The sequence below is a fragment of the Aplysia californica genome, unplaced genomic scaffold (genome assembly GCF_000002075.1).
Source record: "Aplysia californica isolate F4 #8 unplaced genomic scaffold, AplCal3.0 scaffold00518, whole genome shotgun sequence".
NCBI classification, from domain to species: domain Eukaryota; kingdom Metazoa; phylum Mollusca; class Gastropoda; order Aplysiida; family Aplysiidae; genus Aplysia; species Aplysia californica.
Window position 1 is genome coordinate 529478 of NW_004797788.1, and position 24500 is coordinate 553977.

The 24500-nt window shown below is 38.3% G+C and overlaps 1 protein-coding gene across 4 annotated transcripts in view; it reads right to left on the minus strand.

The window, feature by feature from the left end:
• Nucleotides 1-1825: 1825 nt before the first annotated feature.
• LOC101852498 (coiled-coil domain-containing protein 61) overlaps nucleotides 1826-24500 on the minus strand; it is a 25590-nt gene continuing 2915 nt past the window's right edge. For 2 of the 4 annotated variants that reach the window (XM_005106199.3, XM_005106197.3), the window contains exons 2-16: nucleotides 21232-21396; nucleotides 20624-20706; nucleotides 19710-19879; nucleotides 17523-17669; nucleotides 16166-16382; nucleotides 14604-14683; nucleotides 13781-14106; nucleotides 13417-13489; nucleotides 12573-12649; nucleotides 11918-11950; nucleotides 9428-9491; nucleotides 7881-7947; nucleotides 6888-6934; nucleotides 6070-6146; nucleotides 1826-3512 (exon numbers count right to left, since the gene is read on the minus strand). In XM_005106199.3, coding sequence (XP_005106256.1) covers nucleotides 3406-3512; nucleotides 6070-6146; nucleotides 6888-6934; nucleotides 7881-7947; nucleotides 9428-9491; nucleotides 11918-11950; nucleotides 12573-12649; nucleotides 13417-13489; nucleotides 13781-14106; nucleotides 14604-14683; nucleotides 16166-16382; nucleotides 17523-17669; nucleotides 19710-19879; nucleotides 20624-20706; nucleotides 21232-21388 — 1725 coding nt within the window. In that variant the 5' untranslated portion in view covers nucleotides 21389-21396 and the 3' untranslated portion in view covers nucleotides 1826-3405. Of the gene's footprint in view, nucleotides 3513-6069; nucleotides 6147-6887; nucleotides 6935-7880; nucleotides 7948-9427; nucleotides 9492-11917; nucleotides 11951-12572; nucleotides 12650-13416; nucleotides 13490-13780; nucleotides 14107-14603; nucleotides 14684-16165; nucleotides 16383-17522; nucleotides 17670-19709; nucleotides 19880-20623; nucleotides 20707-21231; nucleotides 21401-24500 lie in introns of all 4 variants that reach the window. The other 2 variants (XM_005106200.3, XM_005106198.3) reach the window with 1 other exon arrangement.

The window sequence follows — 24500 nt, forward strand, 5'->3', positions numbered from 1 at the left end:
GATAAAGAGGATTCATTCAAAAACTAGTCACAGTTTAATTTCTATTTTTTTCACACAAGAAGGGTAACTGATCAGGCTTTCAGTTTAGCAAATAAACAAATTTGGCACCGAAGGCATTTTGTCAGCTTACGGCACATATGCCCTTCTGGATACAATAGGTTATTTCTAAGGCAGACAAGTGATTAAGAATTCATGAACAAATGAAGGGGAAAAGAAGGAAAACAAAGAAATATGTTCATGAAAATTATAGACATTTTGTACAGTTCCTCTATTTACTATTACTGTATAATGGAAAAAGAGGCTAGTTTGCTTGGTTGTAACATTGAGAAAGAACAGGTATGGTCTTTTAGTGCTGAGTAAAATTGAGACAGACAGCCGGACAAAAAATAAATTAGAACTAGACATCAAAAGAAAGTTTTCATGAATCCCTTGCCTGCCCAGTCAACACCAGATATTACTTACTGATAATGATATTTACATCAATAGTTTTCATACCCCCCTCCAGATTGGAATTCATTTTACTATGATTTTTGCAAGACAGAATAGTATGTACACCATGCTGTCCCTCCAGCTTCACCACAATAAAGTTCATCAGTAATTCGTAAGTTTTCCTTCTGTGAAGTAAGCAAACTAGGAATAAATTCCAAAACATTTCAAATTGACAAACATGCTTTACATACATGAATGCATACACACTACACACACAGACTACACAAACAATTCATGTACAATGAATCAACAGAATTTGAGGGGGGGGGGGGGGACTCAACAATAGACCAATCAGGTAAGTTCATACCTTATTTGGGCTATATATAGACAGGCTGTGTAGAATGAACACACTAGTCCTTCTATTTAGTATCTCAACTGACGATCGAAAGCAAATACATGCCTGACAATGGGTTAGAAATACTAATATGTACTACTATGCACACAACTCATCAAGGAGTGAAAGATGAATCGGTGTACAAATGAGTATACACATAATATCTATCTATACATAATATATATACAGTCGGGCATGGATAATTCAAACATGTTCGACACATCCATAATTTGGGTAAACCGCATGGGAAATTCAAGAGATATCAGTCGAGGAATGGCAAACTGTACGAACTATCCATTACTCAAGAGTTTTCCTTTTCATGTTACCTCATATATATATATATTTATACAAAATATTTTGGTAGAACAGGATGCACAAGTCTCATTGAAAGTACAGTTGAACCTGCCCTGACGGCCACCTCCATAAGACTGCCACCATATTTAAACACACAACCCCTATCACACAAAGCAATAATACCCGTCTTAGACGGCCACCTTACCGCGACTCCATTACGTTTTGTCATAAATTACATTGGCCCCTGGCGTTGTGGGCGAGCCGTCATAATTCAATCACCTGTCGTTGTTGTTAAGTAGTCCCTCCAACCGATCATGTTGCGTAGGCCCCTACCATGGTAGACCAATAGGTAACAATTTTCAGCTGCTGGTGAGGTAAGCATGTGATCCCTCATAATCCATAAGCCCCGCCCAGAACTCATGCACAAATCGTAAGTGAGATGAGTGGTCACTGTTTACCCAGTCTGTAACAAAGTAACAAAGGACGTCAACATGAACCCGTGACAGAAGCGTCGCTCGTTCTCCGAGTTGTGGCGACTCATGAGTTTGTTTCAACATGGCACTCGGTCTTCCTCGTCTGATACATTTCGTTTTATTGTCACCCTTGCGCAAAATCCGCAACAAAATAACAAACAAAATACATGTTCAAACCAACAACAAAAACAACAGCAATGCGGCTACTTTCGATTGGGACCTCAGATGGGAATGGTTTTTTTTTCCATTTTGATAAGTCCTGCCTAAGACGGCCACCTGTCTTATACAGCCACTTTTCTCCTTGACAAATGGCGGCCGCCTTACACAGGTTTGACTGTAATACCGATACCGCTCAGATAAGTTTTACTGTCAGTACAATATTCTTACTTGCTACTGTTAAGAGAAAAACAAAGGGCAACTTTGTCTATAGTAATAGTAATACTAAGGTATTGAGTTTCTTACAAATAAGATTTTATAATCCTCTATGGCATAGCTCTATGTACTTTCTCAGTAAAATTCCTTATGATTCACAAAGTCAAACTAAAGAGATCACGAATGTAGGAACATTATAATTAAATAATTGACACACAATTTAGATCATATGAGAGGCGGGCGGCAAAACGCTGCCTGTAAGGGTCAACCCGAGCTGAGAAGGATACAACTTCTCAGCAGACAGGTACGAATTACTGAATTTAAAAAAGCCTCTTCATAGGGGAATAACTGTCTTCTGCGTGTGACAAACTCAATTATTAAAACTGTGGAGAACATTTGTCACAAACTCATCCGCTAGCCCAGCAGTAGAAAAACAACTACTACAGATGTCTTGGCTTTCCCAGTCCTTCCTCAAATCTTGTATACATTACCCAAAGAAAGCCTCTCGATAAAGTAAAGAGAAGCCCAGCCCCCCCCCCCCCCCCCAAAAGCCCACTGTTTGTTTTGAGAAACCATCCACTACATGACCAGCCTTTCCACAATGAGTGAAGTGTTACATCAAAGAAAGAGGCTTCCACAAGCCATTGGGGATACCCGGCGCTGACAAAATTAAATTATCTCTAAAGAGCACTGCAAATGGCCCAGAGTGCACACAGTTCCTATACTGCTTATGTGTAGGCACACATCATTTCATTGATTTCACTCGACACTTCTACTATGTCATCACACTTGGCCGGGAACAGGGGAAGGAGAAACCAGGAATGATAGTTTGGTTAAACTGCATTAAAACTGCAGTGGTAATAATGATTCGCGTAGTTTTATGAAGGAGAAGGTCAAAACCCAACTTAACCATGTGAGGGAAAAGAGTAACACAGAGCATAACTTTCTAGTCTCACACTCAGATGCACACACATTTTCACTTCAGCACTTCAACTAAGCAGTAAGGGCTTTGGATGGATAAATCTTTTTGGACGTGACTCATACCCAAATGTACAAAGTAAAATGCTCAACGAAAAGACAGGAAGCCTTTTCACCCTGTGGGTAACATGTTATAAAGCTGGAGCTAATTCTTTTGATTTTCAGATATTGAAACATTTTCATGTCTTTGATTCCAAATTGAAAAAAAAAAAAGGAGAAATTAACAGATACCAGCATAGATGCAGTGCCTGGAATCAGATCAGAAGTGCTGTTGGTGTCCTGATCAAGGTAAAAAAGTAAAAAGGAAACATGCATCTTCATCAACTCTATTCTTGTTTTCAACAATCCTGTTCAGGAACCTGGCAGTACCCTTGCTGCTTTCTACACATGGAAGGGAATGATTGTGCTACTGGTCATTTGACAGTTGGTTACATTCAGGTGACGGTCACATTAATACCACCAAGGTCAAGGCATTGTCGCTTTCATCAGCTGTTGGAGACGGTCCAGACGCTCATCAATTTCGCTGATTTCAGCAGACCGGTCAAAACCTTCGCTGTCATCCTCCTCTCCCCCTGCATTGGACAAGGGAAAATATACATTATATGGTTCAATACAAACTCCCTTGCAGAGAACAAAGAACTTAAAGATTCATAGATATTAATATGATTGATATGCAGAAAGACAGATGGGACATTTAAAATGAATAGACAGAAAGATTCTTAACAGATGGAAACTGCATAGCTTTATCATGAACAAACAGAAATTACAGCATCTGAATATTTGCCAAAACAAGGCCAAAACTGTTTGCAACAAAATATACAAACTCATTATGTCATGCCCTGTGTAACTGGTTTCTTGAAAATTTATAGACCGGGGCCCCCCAAAAAAGAAAAAAAAAGTAAACCCCAACAAAAAAACTCCCAATCTATTTCAATAAGAGAAGATGCAAAAAGTTAGCTCACAATCACAATACTTTTGTACTATTTCTAGCACTTGCTTACTTCTGATTCTTAATCTTATAGAGAAAATAACCTTAGCTATGGTTTTGGAAAAAAACAACAAGCTGACTTATTTCTTCCAGTAACATGTGTAGAGTACTATAACACCATCAAAATGGTTTTTTCCTCTGAAAAAAATGGACTACTAACAGTCTATAGTTTTGGCACACAGCAGTTTTATGTATAACAATTCTCCAATTCATGACCTATGTATGTATGTCCCACATCATCGGTGCTCTGATGGAATCTAATTAACTGATTACGGCAAAACTTTTTTTTGCACCAAGATCGTGAATTTTATATGAATTTCCCATTTGGCTTGGTCCTATCTGAGATGGAGGTTAAACTCGGAGGTCCTGCCTCTTACATAACCTAATAATTTTGACTGGGGCGTTAAACATACACCATTTGACATTTTAAAGAGAACCCATAGATAGTGAGGTTAGTTGAGAAACTGAAAGTCACTTGTTGCCCTGTTCTAACCTCGCTGACACCTTTGCGAGGTTCAACGGAGCAACGCTTGAGAAGACAATCTTGCTAACCAAAGGAGTTTTTCTTCACCAAGTCAGATTACGTAATAATGCGCTCAGTGAAAACACATGCCTCACTGCAGGATCTTGTCCAGGACCCATCACAATACATTGACAAGATTTGATTGCTTAAGTGCGAACATTAACAATGTTAGACAGTTCTTTTTTGTTTCTGCTGAAACATTAAAAAATTCTAGTTAGCAAAGTTCCAATGGGGCGCCGATGATATATCACATACCGAGTATTAGTGTAATTTTTACCGTAGAACAAACAAAAAGTTACAATCCCCCCCGCCAATACCCCTATTGTAGTAGAGTCGTAGTCTAGAGTAGAATGGAAATAACAAAATTGCAAAGACACAAAAATCTTTTCGATAATGACAAATTTTGCTATGTACTTGTTCTAATACAAAGAATATATATGAGTCATGACACTGTGGAATCAGGCGCTAGTCAATTTTTAGCATTATGGAGTTATTGGTAGCATACTAAAGTTTTTTCATTAGTCATGCTTTCGTTGAAAAAAAATACCCGTCCGTCTGGAACAGCAGTCGAGAATTTTGTCATTGAAGGAGGTGGGGGTCCCCTGGTGTCAGATGACAAATTAGCGAGAAAATGGCCACTAAAGTTTGGTGACTTCTATCTCTTGAGAGTCCTTGGAAACTGAAAATTTACAATTTTTTTTAGCCTTTAATAAACGTTTTTTGGTAAAATCAGCACAGAAATGTGTTTAGTTTCTAAATGGACATAAAAGGTGTTGAGCCAAATTACAAAAACTCAATAAAAATTGCCAAACAAGCAGAAAAATGCCGTTAAAAAAAAAATTACATTATTCTGCACCTGATTTCACCACAATGCCTCACACATACTTCATATAGTGTAATAAAAAGACAACCTGTTGTCTAAATGAGAGTTTCCCTACGAGTTTGTTTCGCTATGTGGATGCTAGACTGTAGTTTATGCACCCCGCATAATTTAGACAAATCTGATCATTTTTTGCATAATTTCTGATCATTTTCCTTTATCCTTCTTTGTTGAAATAAACAGAATCGCATAATTTCACATTTTTGGGCTCAGTTTGAATAATTTCAGAATTTTTCATGCATAAAACGACGGGGACAGCTCTACTCTACCCACTGTGCTCACGCTTCAGTACATGGCAACGTCAAACTAGCAGATCTAAATGTAGTATACAAAACTTTTCTCTATTTATTTTGTACACAAACCCAGTCAATTTTATCCTTTTAAATTATTTAAAACGTTATGTTAATATGTTATGTTTATGTGGCATTATGAAGCCCCATGGGGATATAACTAAATAACTAAAACAGTTTTTTAAAAGCTGATTGTTGTTTTTTTCCCCTGAAGTCTGTGTGTGTGTGTGTGTGTGTGTCCTGCAATTGTGTGTGTGTGTGTGTGTGTGTGTGTGTGTGTGTGTGTGTGAGAGAGAGAGACAGAGACAGAGAGAGAGACAGAGGGAGTGTGTTGACCAGTGCATATGGGTGTATGTATATACCATGCCGCAGCAAAATTTTATCTTCGTGAAGATTAATACAAGGCAACTTTATTTTATTGTATACATAAAATCTTTGGCTCTCATACCACTGTCTGCTACACGTGGCTGTCTGCGCGTCCTCGCCTGGGTCTTGCCGAAGCCAGTGTCTGGTGTGCTGGCTAGACTGATGCAAAGGTTAAGGTAATTATCTATTTAAAAAAAACCCAATGTGAATGAGAAGCAGCATAAAAACCGAAGGAAGCTAAGATACAGATAGAATTTTTCATATGTACATATGCTTTGTAGGGAAACTTTTAGTTACTCGATAGCTCTTTCAATACCAGAATTGAATTTCTTAATATATTTTTTTCGGTCCCGGTCAACCTCTTTTTCAAAGTCATTTTGAACAAGTTTTTGACAGAATTTTTACCCACTTCTTCCAACATAAAAGTCTCGGGAGACCACTCATCCAGGTGTAAAAGAAAATGTGACTAGGACATTAAAAAGCATAAAAAGTAAACTGGATGGAAATAAAAAGTTTTGTTTTTTCCAGGTTGCATGTCACTTTAACGCTGTAACATCTAAGTGCAACAAAAGTACATCCAATAAGACCATCTAGAATAAACATCTAAAAATTGAAAAGTCCTTGACATTGCGAGACAAGATGAGAAGATGCGGTGCTGAGAATATTTTGAAATGAAGTTCCCCTATACTGAAGCTTTGATTAAGCCTTTGAAAGTTCCAAAATCTTTATGCCCTCATGGGCATTGCTTTATCTCAGGAGAAAGGTAGAAATATTTGCTAAAATACCTTCCATTGTGGAATTGAAATCATTCTTTTTCCAGCAAGTTGAGGTACTGAACCATTGACACCACAGACAGAGGTGAGCAACCAAATACATCTATCAATGACAGTAAAAGGATACTGGTTGATTGTTTTTCCATTAACAAGACGTCTTGGCTTGATTCTTGGCTGATGGAAAAAGGAAAACATGATATAAATATTTCAAAGTCCGCGTCAAAAAGATTAGCAGTCATAAGTATTCTAAAGACGACATAAGTCAATAAAATGTAAGATGAACAGACTCATCTAACAGAAACCCTTGATAGGTTGTGAACAAAAAAAAACAAAGTAAGAGTGATGGATTACAGTTTTGTATTGCTTTGTATAAGAGGCTTGTCCGACTTCACACCATGCAAGTTCCTTGTTCACTTTGTTAATTCTGATTTCTACAAGAGTCTCCAGAGGGAAATACAAGATGACAGCTGTTAGGGGCTCAAATACTATCATCAAAATACTTTTATTTTTGCGCATGGCAAAGAACCCATTCGTAAAGGAAAATAAAATAGAGGGCCTTTACCCCTTCCCTTACAGTATGACTGTCAACAATCTTATGACTGTGATTACAACTACACTCATAATCAGTTGCAGTACACTTGGAGACTCTACATGCAATTCCCATCACAAATAGACCTGTAAGCTTTTATCTAGAATTAGTGCAAGTATACATAAACAGCATTGATACAAGCATGTACATACACTAACCCGCAAAGAGTTACACACACCAGCACTAGAAAATTGTACAGGAATGCAGATTTACATCCTAGAGTATCAAATCAAATTAAGCCAAATGCATCAGCTTTATTAGAAAATCAGAAAGAAACAAGAAAAGTAAATTTTCATTCTGAAAAATCATTAAGTGAAACTTGGATACAACATAGTTGTTGGGAACATCTTTCAACTGACTTTTCAACGCAAAGAAAATATATGTTACTTTCAACAAGATAAAGTTATTTGAGGAATGCAACAGGAGACCAAAACAATTTTACAAAACAGAAAAAACCCTAATTATTTTTGTGCAAGTAAATCCTTTCCACAAAAGCCACATTCATTCGCAAACATGTTTGCTCTCACTCACCCCAGCAGGACTATCCCCTAGATCAGATCCTCCTAGTCTCTGCTCACCACCTCTGCCGGAGGGGGGCCTGGCATGGAATAGTTGCAAAAAGAGCACATCAAGATAACTAATCTTTTCAAAATCACAGTTTGGTTGAGGATTTTTTGTTTTAGTTCTAGTAAAAGTTTTACGGCACTTGCAACACGATATAAGGTCTTAAAAGTGTCGGAAACAAGAGAGTAACAAACACAAAAAAGAAGAAGGGGAGAAAAGGACGATAGATGTTTGACAGAGAAAAAGAAGCAAATCACACCAGAGCACCTGCCAACCACCCACATTGTAGACTTTTTGATCTAAACGAGTATCTTGTAAAAAGAAAGTGAAGCTGGTCACTCACTTTCCTCAGCAATTCTTTTGTTTGTTTGTTCTTGTAAAGAGAAACTCCATGACATAAAGTATGATAAAGGCCATTTCTGCATGGAAAAAGGACGACAGAGAGACAGAAACAACTGAGAGAAAGAAAAAAAAAATAAAGAACTACAAGTGGCACCTTCCAAACACCTGTTCTCAGCACTTCAAAATGTGTTTGATCACAAACTTTTGAGAAAAACACATAACTCTGGGAAATTGTATTTTTTTTCAAAATTATTCTCAAGTTGGGATCTTTTTATTCAGTTTTGTTTCTACCTTTTGCTACCAGAAATAGATCATTAATAACATGACAAAACTCTTACATGAGCAAAATGAAAGTAATAAGAAAAATGATTTAGAGTAACCCTGACAGAATGGATCTTACTACTCTAACGGCATAAAAAAGGGAGCCATTGCCTTCAATAAAATTAAAACGTGTAGATATGTCAAAACATTTTCAAGACATAAAAAAAGAAAACCTCTTGAACTGTATAATGAAAAAACAAGAATCTGGGACGCTTTTAACAATCTACTCACAATTATGATAAAAGACTTTGGCCATAATCGTAGCATGTTGACAAACAGCTTTACACAATTAGAATAAGATTCGGAAACCCACAAGTTTATTAAAGTAAAAAGAAGCACCTTGATACAAAAAACAATCATTCAGCAGAGAGAAACAGACAGACAGACAGACAAGACGAAAACAACAAAGGGAAAGAAAAGAAGAAGAACCTAACAGTGTTATCCTCCAAACATCCTCTGGAACTGACAACTTTGTTAATGTTGAACAGCAGTTTATGACGAGACAGTACAACAAACAACTGTCACACACACAGTCATAATATGAAACTTTAAATACAGTACAGAAGTAGAAAGAGTGCACCTCACAAGAACACCCTCAAACAACCCTTACGATTGAGAGCTAAAAAAAGCCCAGATATAAGACAAAAGAAACAAATTGGGCCGTGAACACACAGTCCCAATGAAACGTAAACGTGACACAAAAAAAGGAGAAACAGTAGACTTCCTCAGTTCCAAATACTAAGGAAAATATAGCAGCCCCTACAAAATTATACCTGTACTTTTTTACTCAGCACTCCAGGCCACAAGAGTCAGGAATTTTTGTTATTTCTTTGAGATGTTGTTTCACTTACCGTAATCTGCCCGTGTAAGAACCATCTGATGCGTAACCATCACTCATATTCCCTTGACTTCCAACTAGAAAAAAATCGTAACGTAATATTAAATAGTAAGATACAAAGAGAATAAAAATTTTTAAAGTTTAGAATCCATTCACTATTTCAGATTTATGATATAAAGGAACTACACAAAACACTGGAAAACTACAGAAGAAAAAATGGCAGGGTCACATTTTAAAATATTTTCTATGTTACAAGATACTACATTTTATCGTAACATTTCATATTGAGAAATACGACAGGGTCCATACAAAAGTGAAGGTAGTAAATTAAATATATCCTTTGAAAGATATATGAATTTTACAAACTTTACAACTAACATTTTTCAAAATCACCAAAGCGTGACTGCTGTAGGTGTCCTTTGTAGTTTTCAAATAAGTCTACTTCAGCAGACAATACATAAATATAATACAAACAGTGAAAATGCTTCTTAAAAATTCCAAAGAGATATAGGCAGCACAAAATGTGTAAAGGCTTTCACAGCTTGTATTATAGTACATTGGAGTCCACTTATAACGAGTCCTGAAATAATGAGAAGTCTGTTACAACAAAGACATTATTCTAAAACCCCGTTTTTTTCCCTTCTTTATCTTTGTAAATAAAATACTGCTATAGCGCAATCAGATAAACGCGCAAGTCGGTTATAGCAGAATATTGCTGCTGCTGTGCACAGCGCATAGGCCATTTATACATGAAAACCTCGCCAGTTGAGAAACTTGTTGGTGATCAAGCGAAACAAAGAATGGGAGAGCCTATGTGTGCCAAAGACGAAGGCCGGAGTGAATGAGTGGGGAGGGTGTGGCATGCGCAGACAAGCCGTTGTGAAGCAAAACACATTGCCTGATAGTGATAAGCCAGCCTAGTCTAGATTATCTAGGCTTATCATGCCTCTCACTTCTCCAATGCAAGGATGGAGAGGTAACAGTGCTGTGAATGCTGTGATGGATCATGGAGCGAATGTGTGACGTGCGCAAGCAGCGACGCACCACAGGGTGTGGTGGGGTGGGGGAAAATACAGCGGGCGAGTTAGCCCAGGAGAACTTTTAAAACTTTCGTTCTGATAGCCAACGCCGAGCTATCAAAATCGCTAACGCTAGAGAAAGAAACCTGATTCAGTTTTTGATCAAGTAAGACCTAGAGGTCATGTTGAACAAAGTCATCGTCAGAGGAGATAACAAAAAGAAATAAACAGAACACCTAACTCATAGATTAGGCCTACTTTATTATTTCCTTTGAATTTATTACTGGATCCCTTACAACGAGAATCTCGGTATAACGGACATTTTGTACCGGTCCCCTCCCTCTCGTTATAACAGGATTCCACTGAATTACCAGAATTCCATCCTTCACCAGTGTCTGCAGGCAGGAAAAATACCCAACCCATTCATCATAGAAAAAGACTTAATTTGACTTTACAATGGGTATGCAAGAACACACTTAAAAAGTGAAGAGTGTGAATAAAGAAACAACTAGCCTACTCATGAGAGGGTCAGTTTTTTAGTGTCTACTTGACTGTTACCCGTAAGTCCACACTGTATGCCTAGAAAAATTTCCCAGAGGCAACACACTTCATACCCCTCTTTGTTCTAGATTCTATCATGTGCAATTCCCGCCCATAAAAGTGTAAAAATGGACATGATTGCATCAGCATGTAGACAATGAAGAGAAGAAAATGACTCATGAAGAGGAGGGTAGAGCTCTTCATTCAAAACTGTGTAGAAGCAAGGAGATATGAATGAAATAAAACACTGCTTTTTAAGGGTGTAGCAGGTATGCCCTCAGCAGCGAATTATAAGGACATACTATGTTCTCCCACACGCAGGGTAGAGGAAATTGTCATCATAGCAATGCTCCATCCCTCAATACAGATGATGATGCCTGCGATGTAAAGGATTCAATTTTAAGTTCTGCGAAGAAGCTGTTACTTAGACTGGAATACACCCGAGAATATAGGTAGCAGTAGTAAGAACTATTAATGTTGTGTTCGGCATCTTGTGTCTCTTCAGAGGCTGTTTATAGGAAACACATGAATCAGACATTACCTCCAACTGTAAGAAGATCAGGGCGAGCTAATGTAAGTGAGAAAAGAGTGAAGGAGTTTCAGTCATTCAATCATTTAAGCTTTTACACTTTTCAGTTCAAGTCTGCTAACCTTGGTTTGAAACAAAAAAAAACCCTGAAGGTATTCATTTATCTCATTTTCAGAGAAGATTTGTATCTAGAGGAAAAGAATAAAATGATGTTTTATATACAAAGGTTGGGTGAAATTGTGAACGCAGGCTAAAAAGATATGGCCATTGTACGCATACAGGTGAAATAATACTCAGGGAAAAACCTGAGGCTAGACCATGCAGCAACCAGAAAAGCAATTTGGAAAAATTAATGATATATATCAAAATGAGGTCAGGGATAAAGAATAAGAGGAAAGAGAATGAACAAACTTACTTGAATTCTCTCTAGATGATCTTTGACTGTATGCTGAAAAGAAACAAAGAGAAAAACATTACAGTCCATGATTCCATAATGGATTTTAATTGAAAGAGTTTTTCAAAAAATGCCTCAGCGTACTACCTTAACCCATCTGCATGCTTCAATAGTTGCTCATGAAAACCAACTGGCTGGACACTATCAGTAATGCTATTTTTTAGAGGAAAACCAAAAAACAATGAAGAAGAGCATGAACTGAGGTCTCTAATTGAAAATGCCGAAATTGGTACACCCGACCTTAATTTGAAAAAAAAAAAAAAGCGCACCTACCACTACCTCATGATGGCCACTGACAAGAAGAAAACGATCATCTTTTAAATAATTTTAAAAGAAGAAACAGGAGAGTTTCTTTTTACAATTCATTAAGCAAAAAATTTTTCAAAATCTAGGCACCCAGCAAGGTTGTCAGCTAATGAAGATCTAATTCAAATGAAGAGAAAGATTAACAGGTTATTACACAGGGATAGACAGAACTGTAAAGTTTTTTTTGTTTTTGTAAAGTGTTTTACGGCGCTCGCAACTGCATAGGTCATATGAGCGCGCGGGACACACCTAATAAACTGTAAAGTTTGAGTTTAAAAAACAGTTTTAATTCAAGATCACATCACAGTACCTGAATGTCTACTGCTGTTAACAGATTGCTTGGATCGAGACGAAAGTCCTGACAAGTTTGATTTCTGTTCTCTGCGTCTGAGAAAAACGTAATATAACAAAGGATTGTAAGCAACATTCAACAAAATGTTCAAAGTGCTGAAAATACTCCCCTAATTAAGGTGATGAAAGTACTCCCCTAATTAAGGTGATGAAAGTACTCCCCTAATTAAGGTGATGAAAGTACTCCCCTAATTAAGGTGATGAAAGTACTCCCCTAATTAAGGTGATGAAAGTACTCCCCTAATTAAGGTGATGAAAGTACTCCCCTAATTAAGGTGATGAAAGTACTCCCCAAATTCTAATTTGATTTTAAAAGGTTGCATCTCTTCATTTAAATCAAACTTTGCATGGCATAGCCATTTAGAAACAGGCATGAAAGATGATGAACAGCTATATATAATATGCAACAGCAATTACAGCTGATATATGAACAAGCGTACACACATATGGGGTGACTCGAGTCACCCTTTCAGCTAGTTGATAAATCTGTTTTCGTATTTTTACAACTTTCAACATTTTTTCACCCCAACAGGATGTATATCTTATAGAACAATGCTATCTTTCCATGGTTGGCTCTTAGGAAAAGTGCTGTATTGCATATATCTTATAAGCCACACAGTCCTTGGTCTTCCCTTTTCCATTAAAAAAAGTGATGTACCGATTCCGTGAAATGTGAACAGCAATATGGCAAGAGAATACAGTTTACAATAATATATATCATATGACAGCCCCCATTTTTATGTGATCAAATCGTAGATTGCTTAAACTCATAAACGGACTACACAATAACTTACAAGACTTACTTTTTAAGATTAATTTCTTTCTGTTTTCTCTCTTTCTCCTTGATGTATGCTGTGGGATTGAATTTCCTAGACACTGCAAAAGACATCAAAAGTGTGAAAGAAAGTTTATGTCGTTTTATATAATTGCAGTGAGGCTCTGCCACAAGAAAAAAGGAATCAAAAACAGCTCCAAAGGAACATAAAATAAACATAAGTAAACCCAAAAGTGCATTAAAATATACCCTAAATGCTGCACATCAAAGCCACCTCCAAGATGAAAGTCTCAAAGGACACATGTCACGAGACAATGGCAGGAAGGAAAAAAAAATTTCATCAACTACAAAATATCAACAACAACATCAAAAGATCAAAGTACACTTATTACCTGCTGGGGATGGTGTCCGACTCCTCCCTGACCCTGTAGAGAGACGACTCCGATTTACTGACAGGTTACGATCAAAAGAATTTGAACGAGCCCGAATTCCACTGCCATTATTCAGTGAAGAGTGGGAAATATTTTCTGTTGAATTCGACCTCCGAACAAAAGGCGGTCTCTCGCGGGACATTTGTCGTGTTTTGGTCAGGCGATCACTGGAACCTGATCTGCCAGTAGGCAGCCGGTCATTAGAGAGGGAACGTTGTCTAGAAGCGCTGAGCCTGTCTCCAGAACCAACACGGTCTCTGGAATTCGTTCTTGCCTGTGGTCTGCCCCTGACAAAGAAAAAAAAATGTAACTTGAAAGTCCAGGGAAAAATTATCAAATTATACTGAAACAGTATTTCTGGATAAAGTGTGCAAGACATTTAGACTTTCCCATTGATGAGCATAGATTGTCCCAACAATTACAATTATGCCAGGACCTTTCCATAAAATGAGCACATGCCACATAAACAACCAATCAAGACTACAATTACAGTACTTAATATCATCCACAGTCACAACTACATATTGATTGCCTCTACAATTTTCATGATCTTGAGTGTGTAGTAAACCACGTTATACTCAAGATAAGAGCTGACTTGTTAATGACATACAGCAAGTCAGCCCAAGTCTGGTCACAATTAGAATTAAAAAAAACAAAACAAAACAACAGTAAGACTGGAAAAAAAGTAGAATGAGACTATACTAATGTATCCATCATGCAAAGCATACACTCTAATTTGACCAAACCTGAAAACTCACTCACTGTTCCTAGTCCATTATTTTACCTTTTGTACATTGCTAATTCATTGGTCAAGCTCTTCACTCGCACCCGCAGATTTCTTTCAGCAGCTCGCAGCTCCTCCACCTGGTGAAAAAGTAATGAATTTTTATTACCTGTATTACCTGTCCTGGGCAACAACATCATTGCACACCGGACAGGTCCATAAGTGCTCAGTTCCCCCTAGCACCAAAGCCCGCAAGGTATCCATACTGATTGTTCCGGTGGCTGTCTGATTATGGCGACATCTTTCCTTTCCAGATAATCGTTCCTTTCTTCCTTCTCCCCTCTCTATCCCCATTTCCCGCATCCTAATGATTGCGTGGTGTTCTGCTGTCTCCTTGTCTTCTTCATCCCGCAACTTTTTCTTCAGGGTCTTCAACACTTCTCTTTTGTCAAATTTCACCTCACCATCAACCACGGCAATGAATTTTTATTAACATTGAACTGTTTTCAAAAGTCTATGAGCGAGATGGAGATAGAAAAAACCTGTCTTACACTTTTATCGAGAACATGAAACTTAGGACGGAAAGGTGTTCATTGCTGTCAAACACTATACAGTAGTCTCCGCCTAAGATCCCGGTGCTCGGGACCAAGGAAAATGCGAGACCTTAGGCGAACCAGGATCTTAGCCGAAAGGCCAGGGGGAAGAATCCACAGTAACTCATGGTCAGGTCCAAAATCTGTACAATGATCTTCCCTTACTTTTAAATGAACCGACGTGACTCCTGGGCACCAAAAGTTCTTTCCAGAAGTCAGTTTTTTCTCTTTTTGAGGAGAGGGGGAGGGGGGAGGTGGGGCTTTATTAAAGAGTTTCCCGCCCATGTCATGATGCATCATAAATCGTTCTGTTGTGACCACACCGACCAAATAAAAAAAAAAAATTAAAGGCAGGTCCACTGCCAACAGATGACCACATTACGCAAAGGCGATCAGACAGCCTATGAGTATGGACCCCAGTATGTCTAGGAAGTACGAGTGTAAAACTGAAAGACGAAAGCGATGGTCAGGAAAACGTAAGCTTCCACGAGTTCACAGTTTGATGGAATGCAGTCTTACGCTTGTTTGTAGGCCCTCCCCACCTACTGTGCGATGTAAGATCAGGCAGACGGCTCAGGTGATGGGGGGAAGGCAATGCATCAATGAGTTCACATCTTGGTGCGATCCCGTGTGGGGCAAACATTGTAATCACTTATCAAGATTTACAACAGAGGTGTGATCACTTTCATGAGAGAGGATGATTTGTGACTTCACGGACCGTACAATGAAGGCACATTTTGGCTACTTGGTTGATCAGCTGAGAGCGCCCAGGTTTCTTATTCTTTTTTGTTCTAAAAAGAAAAAACAAACAAACTAAATTATGACCTGGAAAGCGGGATCTTAGCTGAATGTAGCTCCTTCAGTACGGGTCAGAGTGGGATCTTAGGGGTGACTTTTATAGAGTAAAAATTTTGTTTTTCCAAAGCAACCGGATCTTAGGCAAACCGGGACCATACGCGATGGGATCTAAGGCAGAGACTACTGTATTACAAAACAGAAATGCCACAAAAGCAGAAATGTAAGAGTTACCTCCTCCAGCAGATCCCGGTACTCCTGACCTCGTTTGTTCGTAGACCTCTGGTGCCTCGTCTTCTCTTTCATAAGCTGGTCCTCCAGGTTTCGAACCATGGCCTTCAGAGCTCGGATGTCCTTGACAGCACTGCCGCCAGATGTCAGACGGACTTCACGGCGGAAGGCAGCAAACTCTTGTTCCAATTCATGCTTTTCTCTCTCGAGACGACGAAAACTGTGAGGACAAAACACCAAATTGTCCATCAAAACACAAATAAGAGGACTGGTGTCTGAGGAGTAGCGATTAAGTCATAGGCCGTAACATGCAGAAGACCCAGATAATTTTTTTGGAGTATGTCTGTCTTTGTGGTGGGAAGTTGTACCTCTCTCAGCCCTGGTTGATCCTAACATGCAAGGTCTAAGCCTGCCACTTAAATGGCCTAAATTGAGTCGATGTGGGCATAAATACAAATACATTTTTTAAAACCCAAAAAACAAATAAGAGACATACATCACATTTCTATTCAGTCTCTTCTTACACTGATCTAGTTTCATTTTTCTCCTAATTTACCAGACCCATAGACCAGCATTTTTCTCAGCAACCTCCCTCTCACTTAACATTAAAGTCTTTGATTATTGAATACCAGTAATAGATCAGGCTCAGAATTCCTACATAAAATACAGCCAGGAGACTCAGTAGGTAAAGTAGCCTATTTCAAATGACGGTATATATGCCTAAAATGTCATAGTCATTGAATTCAAAATCCATTCTTCTCTACTAATTATAATGAAAAAGTACAGTCAAACTAGCTCAAATGGCCACCTGTCTAAGGCAATCACCTGTACAAATGACCACTTTTCGCTTCCCCTTTGCAAATTTTCTACATTATAATGACACAGTCCAAGACATCCACCTGTCTAAGACATCCACTTTGCTCTCCAACATTGGGTGGCAATATTAGAAAATTTCAACTGCGTTTAGAAATTACCAGCATTTCCAAACCACCAACAATGTCTCAAAATTGGAAAGTGCACAGATGATAAACATGAAAAGTCATACCACGGAACAGGAACCTTAAATACTTTAAGTATTTCCCAAAAACATTTCTGTCCTTATACAGGCTTAAGTAAGAATATGATGCCTGTAAGGTTTCTATCAGTTAAACAAAAATCAGAGCGTTCGTGTCCAAATATAGTTTGACTATGACTTTATTTGGCAGTCGTGTACAAAAGTTGCTGATGTTGCTGTTTTTGTCTCCACATGAAGTCAAGTTATTCACACTTTTAGCATAAAGATATATGAGAGGAGTTATCACTGCCTTTTGGTAAAAAAATTCTACTCGCAATTGTCTTGAGACAAGAATAAGCCACGTACTCTTTTAGAACTTTTTCCATTTTGACTTCACCATTTGGCTGCCGTTGCTTCAAGCACCGAATTTCTGAGCGCAGACTACGAATTTCCTCTTGAAGGGCACGAGGATCCGGCTTACCCACATATGGCAAAGGAAGGGGGTAGTGTATTCTGAGGATAATGATTACAGACATATTGCAATGAATTATAATGAACATTTCTTTACAGGGATGGAAACAGATCAGTCCAAAATTTACGGAACTTTTCGCGGGCTATACAGATTTAGGAAAATACACTTATTCAATTGTAGATTAGTACACACAGTAGAATGACTCACCATTGAAAGGATACTTACGGAAAATGACGGAGCAAATAAAAATTACGGATTTCCCTAAATTTACGGAAAATTTCCATCCCTGTCTTTATTGAAAAAATCAAATGTTGAAGAATCAGTCAAAATGTGACTCAAATTTGTAAACTTTGACCTGTCAAATTCCAGAGCTGAAATGGAATATTGCATTTTCAGAAGAGGTCTAACCTGAACTATCAAATCAAACAGGACAACAGTACTGCTTTTGTCTAAAGTTTAATCAGCCTGAAAGCAGACTCACATCACAAAGTACAGCCCACTCAAAAAAAATTTGTTTTATTATTTTAGTAAGCGTTTTACGGTATTTGCAAACAATCATGTCATATAAGTGTCGAAAATTAGAGGTGTTACAAGAGAGTAATAAGCGCAAACAAATAAGGACAATAATTGTTTGTTAGGAAAGAAGAAGCAAACCACACCAGAGCACCCATCAACCACTCATCTGTAAAAGCAGAAGGGCAAAAAAAAAAAGATGGGTTCAGAGTGTACTGAAATCACATGAACTTCTAAAATCAGACACATTTTTCCCCCCTTGTCAAGCATGATATTTCTACACAGATCTCCCTACAACTATCTGTAAAGTTGTCCATGGCAAGCTTGTAATTGTAATTGTGAATATTTTATGTCCCTATCTGCTCAATCTACCATGCTTTGTTGGGGAGGGACAATTAAACATCTCATTTATTTGAACCATTCATGACATATTTTTTCATTAGATACTAATGTGTTTTATCTTTTCCTATCTTGTTTGACCATTATGAGAGAGAAAGAGAGAGAGAGAGAGAGAGAGAGAGAGAGAGAGAGAGAGAGAGAGAGAGAGTTACACAGAAAGAGAGGAACAGAGAGAAATGGAGATGGGGATGGGGGAATGAACAGACAGATAAAGAGATAGAGAAATATAGAAAGCAGAGAACAGATGGAATGAGAGAACAAGGAAATGAAGATGAAAAACATTATTTATATATCAATTTTTCTCTTTGAAAATATATTTTCACCCTTCTTTCTGTTTTTAAAAAGTGTTACATATACTCTTTTACTCTCCGTCTTAAACTTATTTATCTTACTCTCCTTCTTAAACTTATCTATTATCACCATGAAAGATCTCTTTGATTACAAGATGTGACAGATATTTACTTTATAATATTAAGAGGTGATGGTCACTGTTCAGTGTGGTGTGGAAATTTACACCTAACCTAATGTAGCAACTACAGTGTGTCTGTCAGTTGGTATACAGCATGCTTGCACAATGTGTGGAAAAAACCAAACAGCAGGAAAACCTGTCATCCAGAACTGTTCAATGGCAGGGTTTCATGCCCGGATGATTTCCATACTGGAAATCTGCTTAGCCACATACATAATCTACACGAGAGTAGTTAAATTCTGTCTAAAGTACTCACATCCATGTGTGTTAAATGATTATTTATCATAAGTAATGGGTACAATTTGTTTCTTTAAGCCATGCACTGAAATAATCCACTTTTTTTGTCTCTCTTGTAGCATTCACTTAACTGGGGCGTTAGCAGGTTTTCTTCCCCGTCCATCGATATATTGTTTTACAAAAGTGTGCATCATGCTAGCCAATAAATCCTTTTCCCTCTCTTCCCCAGCCACTGTAACCCATATTCCCCCCCTCCCCTCCCCCCCCCCCCCCCCCCCCCGCCTGGTTTAGACAACAGTGATATTCCTTATTCTTTCTGTTTCTTCTCCATCTCTTTTGTACACCCAATGTTGCATTACAACATTTTTATAACTTTGCTTGACCCCCCCCCCCCCCCCCCAAAAAAGGATGAGCTTATGGGCTATGACAACAAACTGACCCAGCCACCCTGTCAGTGCCCCACCTGTCAAACTCCACTGTGTAGGTTAGGATGAGGTATCTCTTGGAGGTCAGGTGCTGTGACCTGGGAGCTGGAATGCTGGACTTTGCAGAAGTCGAAACGCCACTTTTTTTATGCCTAAGCGTCTCAAGGTCACTGTAGGTTAGCAGGTCAAGGATGACACTGTCACTGGCCTAAACAGGAAAGAGCAGAATTTGTATTTTTATCTTATAAGAATTTGTTCTTTCTTTTGACCGCGCTAAGCCCAGTGCAAGTGCTTGATTCACATTCTTCAACACTACACACACAAGGAACATGTAGTAACTAACCATTACCTTGGTACTGACAGTAAAAAAAGGAGACAGCTTAATCCTCACTGAAAATTAAATTGATGTTAGATTGCTATATCTTATACACATACATCAGTCTAAGAATTACAAATTCCTCTCTGAAATTTTACCTCTCTATAATCTTTAACTACACAGACATTTTTAAATAAAAGTACCAAAAGTATAATTATATATGCCATATCTATTTAAATATTGATGACAAAATAAAGATCAAGAGGTAGTAAAACAATATTACAATGCTTCAGGAAAGCAAATTCACCTTAACTATTCAAGTGCTTAACGTTCAATATTCTGTCCTTCCCTATCCAAATAATTCCACCCAACTAAGTGAAAAAGAGAGGGGGATGGGAGAGTGAAAGACAGTCAGAGGTAGTGAGAAGGGGAGGAAAATGGAGAGGAAGAAAGAGAGAGAGAGGGAGGGAGAGAGAGAGAGAGAGAGAGAGAGAGAGAGAGAGAGAGAGAGAGAGAGAGACAGACAGACAGAGAGAGAGAGAGAGAGAAAGAGAGAAAGAGAAAGAGAGAGAAAGAGAAAGAGAGAGAAAGAGAGGCGGGTGGTACAGAAAAGAATACAGATTTGCTACAACATACCTTAGAAATGGCAGACTCCAACATATTTGCAAAGATATTGAACTGCTTAAAGTTTCCAGTTTTGTGAGTTAAATCTTCAATATCTGAAAAAATAAAAAAATTAAAAGAATGAGTACAGATAAATAAAAACTTTGTAAATGCAGTAAATGCTGCAAGGAGCTTTTTTGAAGATGTAAATGTTCATTTCTTCTACTCTGAGCTGAGAAATTATATAACCATGAAATGATGTGACCACTGAGAAGTACGGGAAAACAGACTCCCATTTGTTTGAGAAATGCATTGACACAGTAAAGGTCATGTAGTGCAAGAAAGAGAAAGAAAGACAGAGATCAGATAGAAACAAAAAAAAAAGAAAAGAAACAGGATCTATCCAGAGCTCCCTCTAACTATCCAAACAGCCTCCTGTGGCATCGCTTATGAAACAATTCTTTAAAAGTACCTTATACAGGAGGCTTGGCCAAGTACAAGAGTCACATTCAATATCTCTGCAACTCCACAAGGAATATGATGCATTTTACCATTACTTTGACAGTGACAAAAATGTGGGTCACCGTTTAGGCCTCACTCAAAATTAAATTGAGGACAGCAAGTAGAAAAAAACAACTTACACTGAGCATCAAATGTTGATCGCCACTGGTCTGCAGAGAGGCGATCTTCCACCTGTACTGTCATGGACTCGTCACCTTTGCACTCCAAACTGACAAAGTAATCAGACCCACGTATGACATATGGGCAGCTGACGTTGATGTCCTGAGAATCTTCCATCGTGAAGACTTCCTTGTGATGAAAAACAGACCCATTAAGCATGATGAGCCATCAAGATCTACTAGTATGTGCGAGAGTGAGTGTTTGTCTTTGATTCTGTTCAGGACTTAATGTCTTACTCTCAATAATAATAAATGGAGTGGTAAGTCCAGTGGTGTAAAGAATGTATAGGATGAAGGGAGAAAAGAACAAAACATTTGTAAAGTAGTTTAGCATAGAAGTAGAGTCACCCACAGTGATTACATGAACATGGAAAACTCAAAATCATGAGTACAATTTGCAAATCCCCATCTCTCATTAATTTTTCATTATCAGTACGCCTAATTCCGAATTATGGATGTGTAAAACACACTTCAATCCCTGACGTGTTTGAGTTATCCTTGGCCCACTGTACGAGCATAGCTTTCCATCAATATACAGGTCAGATCTTTTAGAAGGCAAGTTACATTTAGTTACCTCTCCCAAAGCACTAATTAACTTTACATTGGACCAAAACAGAAAACAATGTACAAAACAAAATACAAGTTTTTACAAGTTTATGTGCTAGTATGTTTAGAGCAAATAAGTCTTTAATGGGAGTAACATGAATGACAAAGAGTGCCAGTCTCTGAGAGAGTGAAAATTGAATGAAAAAGTAAATTATAAAGAGTCCATTTGTGATTGTATATATATATATATATATATATGTGTGTGTGTGTGTGTGTGCGTGTGTGTGTGTGTGTGTGTGTGTGTGTACGTGTGTATGATTGGTCATGTGTGTATGCGTATGTCGTGTATGTGTGTGCATATGTATGTATGTTTGTGCGCGCATGTACGTATGTGTATGTTTGACAACAGGCCCTATCTCGCTCCAACATCCTGCATAAACTAGTGACGTCCGCCCGTACCTTCAGAGACACGCACAATACTTGACCATGTTGTAGGTGACCACTTTATCAATCCCCAACACGCGTTTTTAAACTTCGGTTATCCAGGAACTTTTTTTTTAGGATCCCGAACCGTTTAGATCGGTTTACAAAAAAAAAAAAACAACAACTAAAGAAAATCAATTAAAAAAAACCCCCGCTGCCACCTCCCCCCCAAAAAACAACAACAACAACAACAACACCCCCCCCCCCAAAAAAAAAACCCAGAAAAAAACCAAACAAAACAAACAACAACCAAAAAACCGGCAGCAATAGAAGAAAAAAAAATATTTAAAAAAACCCCGCACAAAAACATGCGCCCCCCCACTCCCCCTCCCCTCCATCCCCACTTTCCCAACCGAAATTACTTGCTGTCCCACTCACACCCCGTGTCTCCATTCTCGGTGTGGACCAATTATGGTTCCATGAGGTCATGCATGAAAAGCACCATTAACTTATTGTAATATGTAAGCATTGGGTGGTGGTGGTTGGGGGGGGGGACAAGCAGCCTGCGTGGAAAAGCCAGAAGAATATCCAACCAGCTGTTAGGTGGGGTACTTTTGTTCTTTTCACCCTTTCATGGATCCTGGAGGGGAGGGAGGAGTAGCTACGGCATTGTGTCGCCTGCAATGATGTCTATTCTACAGCCAGGTAAGTAAGTTAGTAAGTGTGTGTTTACTCTAAGACTTACAGCTAGTATTTCAAAATATAAGATGCTGCACACTTTGTTGTTATTACTGAACAAAAAAGCGCCAGATAGAATTGGGCAGGGTAAAAAAAAAAGAAAAATGAAAAAAAAAAAGAGAATAAGTATGTGTTTAAAAAAAAATCGTGTCATAGATGTTAAATTCTGTGAGGGTCACCACCTTGTTTACATTTGTGGGTATTGACATAGCAGAGCCCCCCCCCCCCTCCTCCATTTACGAGCCCACACCTCTACAGATTTTAAAAGGTTATCTTAGCTTCCATTACGAAGTGAAGATGGAAGCCTTAATTAACCCTATTGTTTCTCAGAAAAAAAGAGTTATTCTAAGAAGCGTAAATTCGGCATTTCCAAATGCTAGCGACACTATTTCCAATTCCAGGAAATCGCCATGATTATCACACCTCTCACGGGGCAGGGTGTAACAATAATATGCGAGTAAAGAGCAAAATCTTGTTGGAGTAACGACCCACAAATTGAGAAATTGTACGGTTAATGGAGGAATTGATCGAGAAGCTTTCTCAACCAAGAGACGGCTCAATCTTGCTTAAAGCAGGGGCCAGAGACAATCGCCTTTTCATTGAGCACAAATGTTTGAATCATTGCTAGGGCTAGGGCGATTTGAAAGAAAAAACTACCCCCCCCCCCCATAAAAAACAAACACAAAAAACAGCAAAAAAACCCAACAAAAACCCGATACACACAAAAACACCTAAAATTAAAAGAAAAAAGCGAAAATCGAAAATGGAGAGAGGCTACTTGTAACCTAAACTAAATTCCTAAATGTGTTTATAATATTCGCTTTGGTACTATCAATATACCTGTATAAAAAAATCCCTGCTTGAAAAATACGATAGAAAAAGAAAATTGTAACTAATACCATGGTCAAATAATATTGGTGCTTGGTTGCTGTTTGTTGGAACAACGTTTCTCCTATGTCGGTTTGAGTTTTAACCAAGATCACGACCATTCTTTTGAAAGCCTAAATTATAACACTTAATGCAAAACCGCGATTTTCAAAAACAGAAAGTGATTCTGCTTTCATACTGTGCAAGTATCACAAATGCTGCTTTGATGCTGTACGCATATACACGTACCAAATTGTACGAAGTCGTAAATGTTTGTTTCGTTCTTTGAAACAAAAGATTTTAGCTCGTCGATTTTTTAAAGGCAAAGACAGTAAATAAGCTAGATACGTCTCTTTTTTGTTTGCTGAGAGCACTTCAATTTGGCGTTTGGTTGAAGTTTTGGTCGTTCAAAAAACGATTTTCGCTAGAAATGTGCTCGTTTACCGATGAATTTGATCTACCAGGCATTTGCCTGCTTTTCTTCGCCTCTTCCTATGAACAACTCACTATCTGCTTCTCAATCAGTTACTCTGTATCTTTATGTCTCTCTCTCTCTCTCTTTCTCTCTCTCTGTCTCTCTCTCTCTCTGTCTCTCTCTCTCTGTCTCTCTCTGTCTCTGTCTTTGTCTCTGCCTCTGTCTCTCTGTCTCTTTCCCC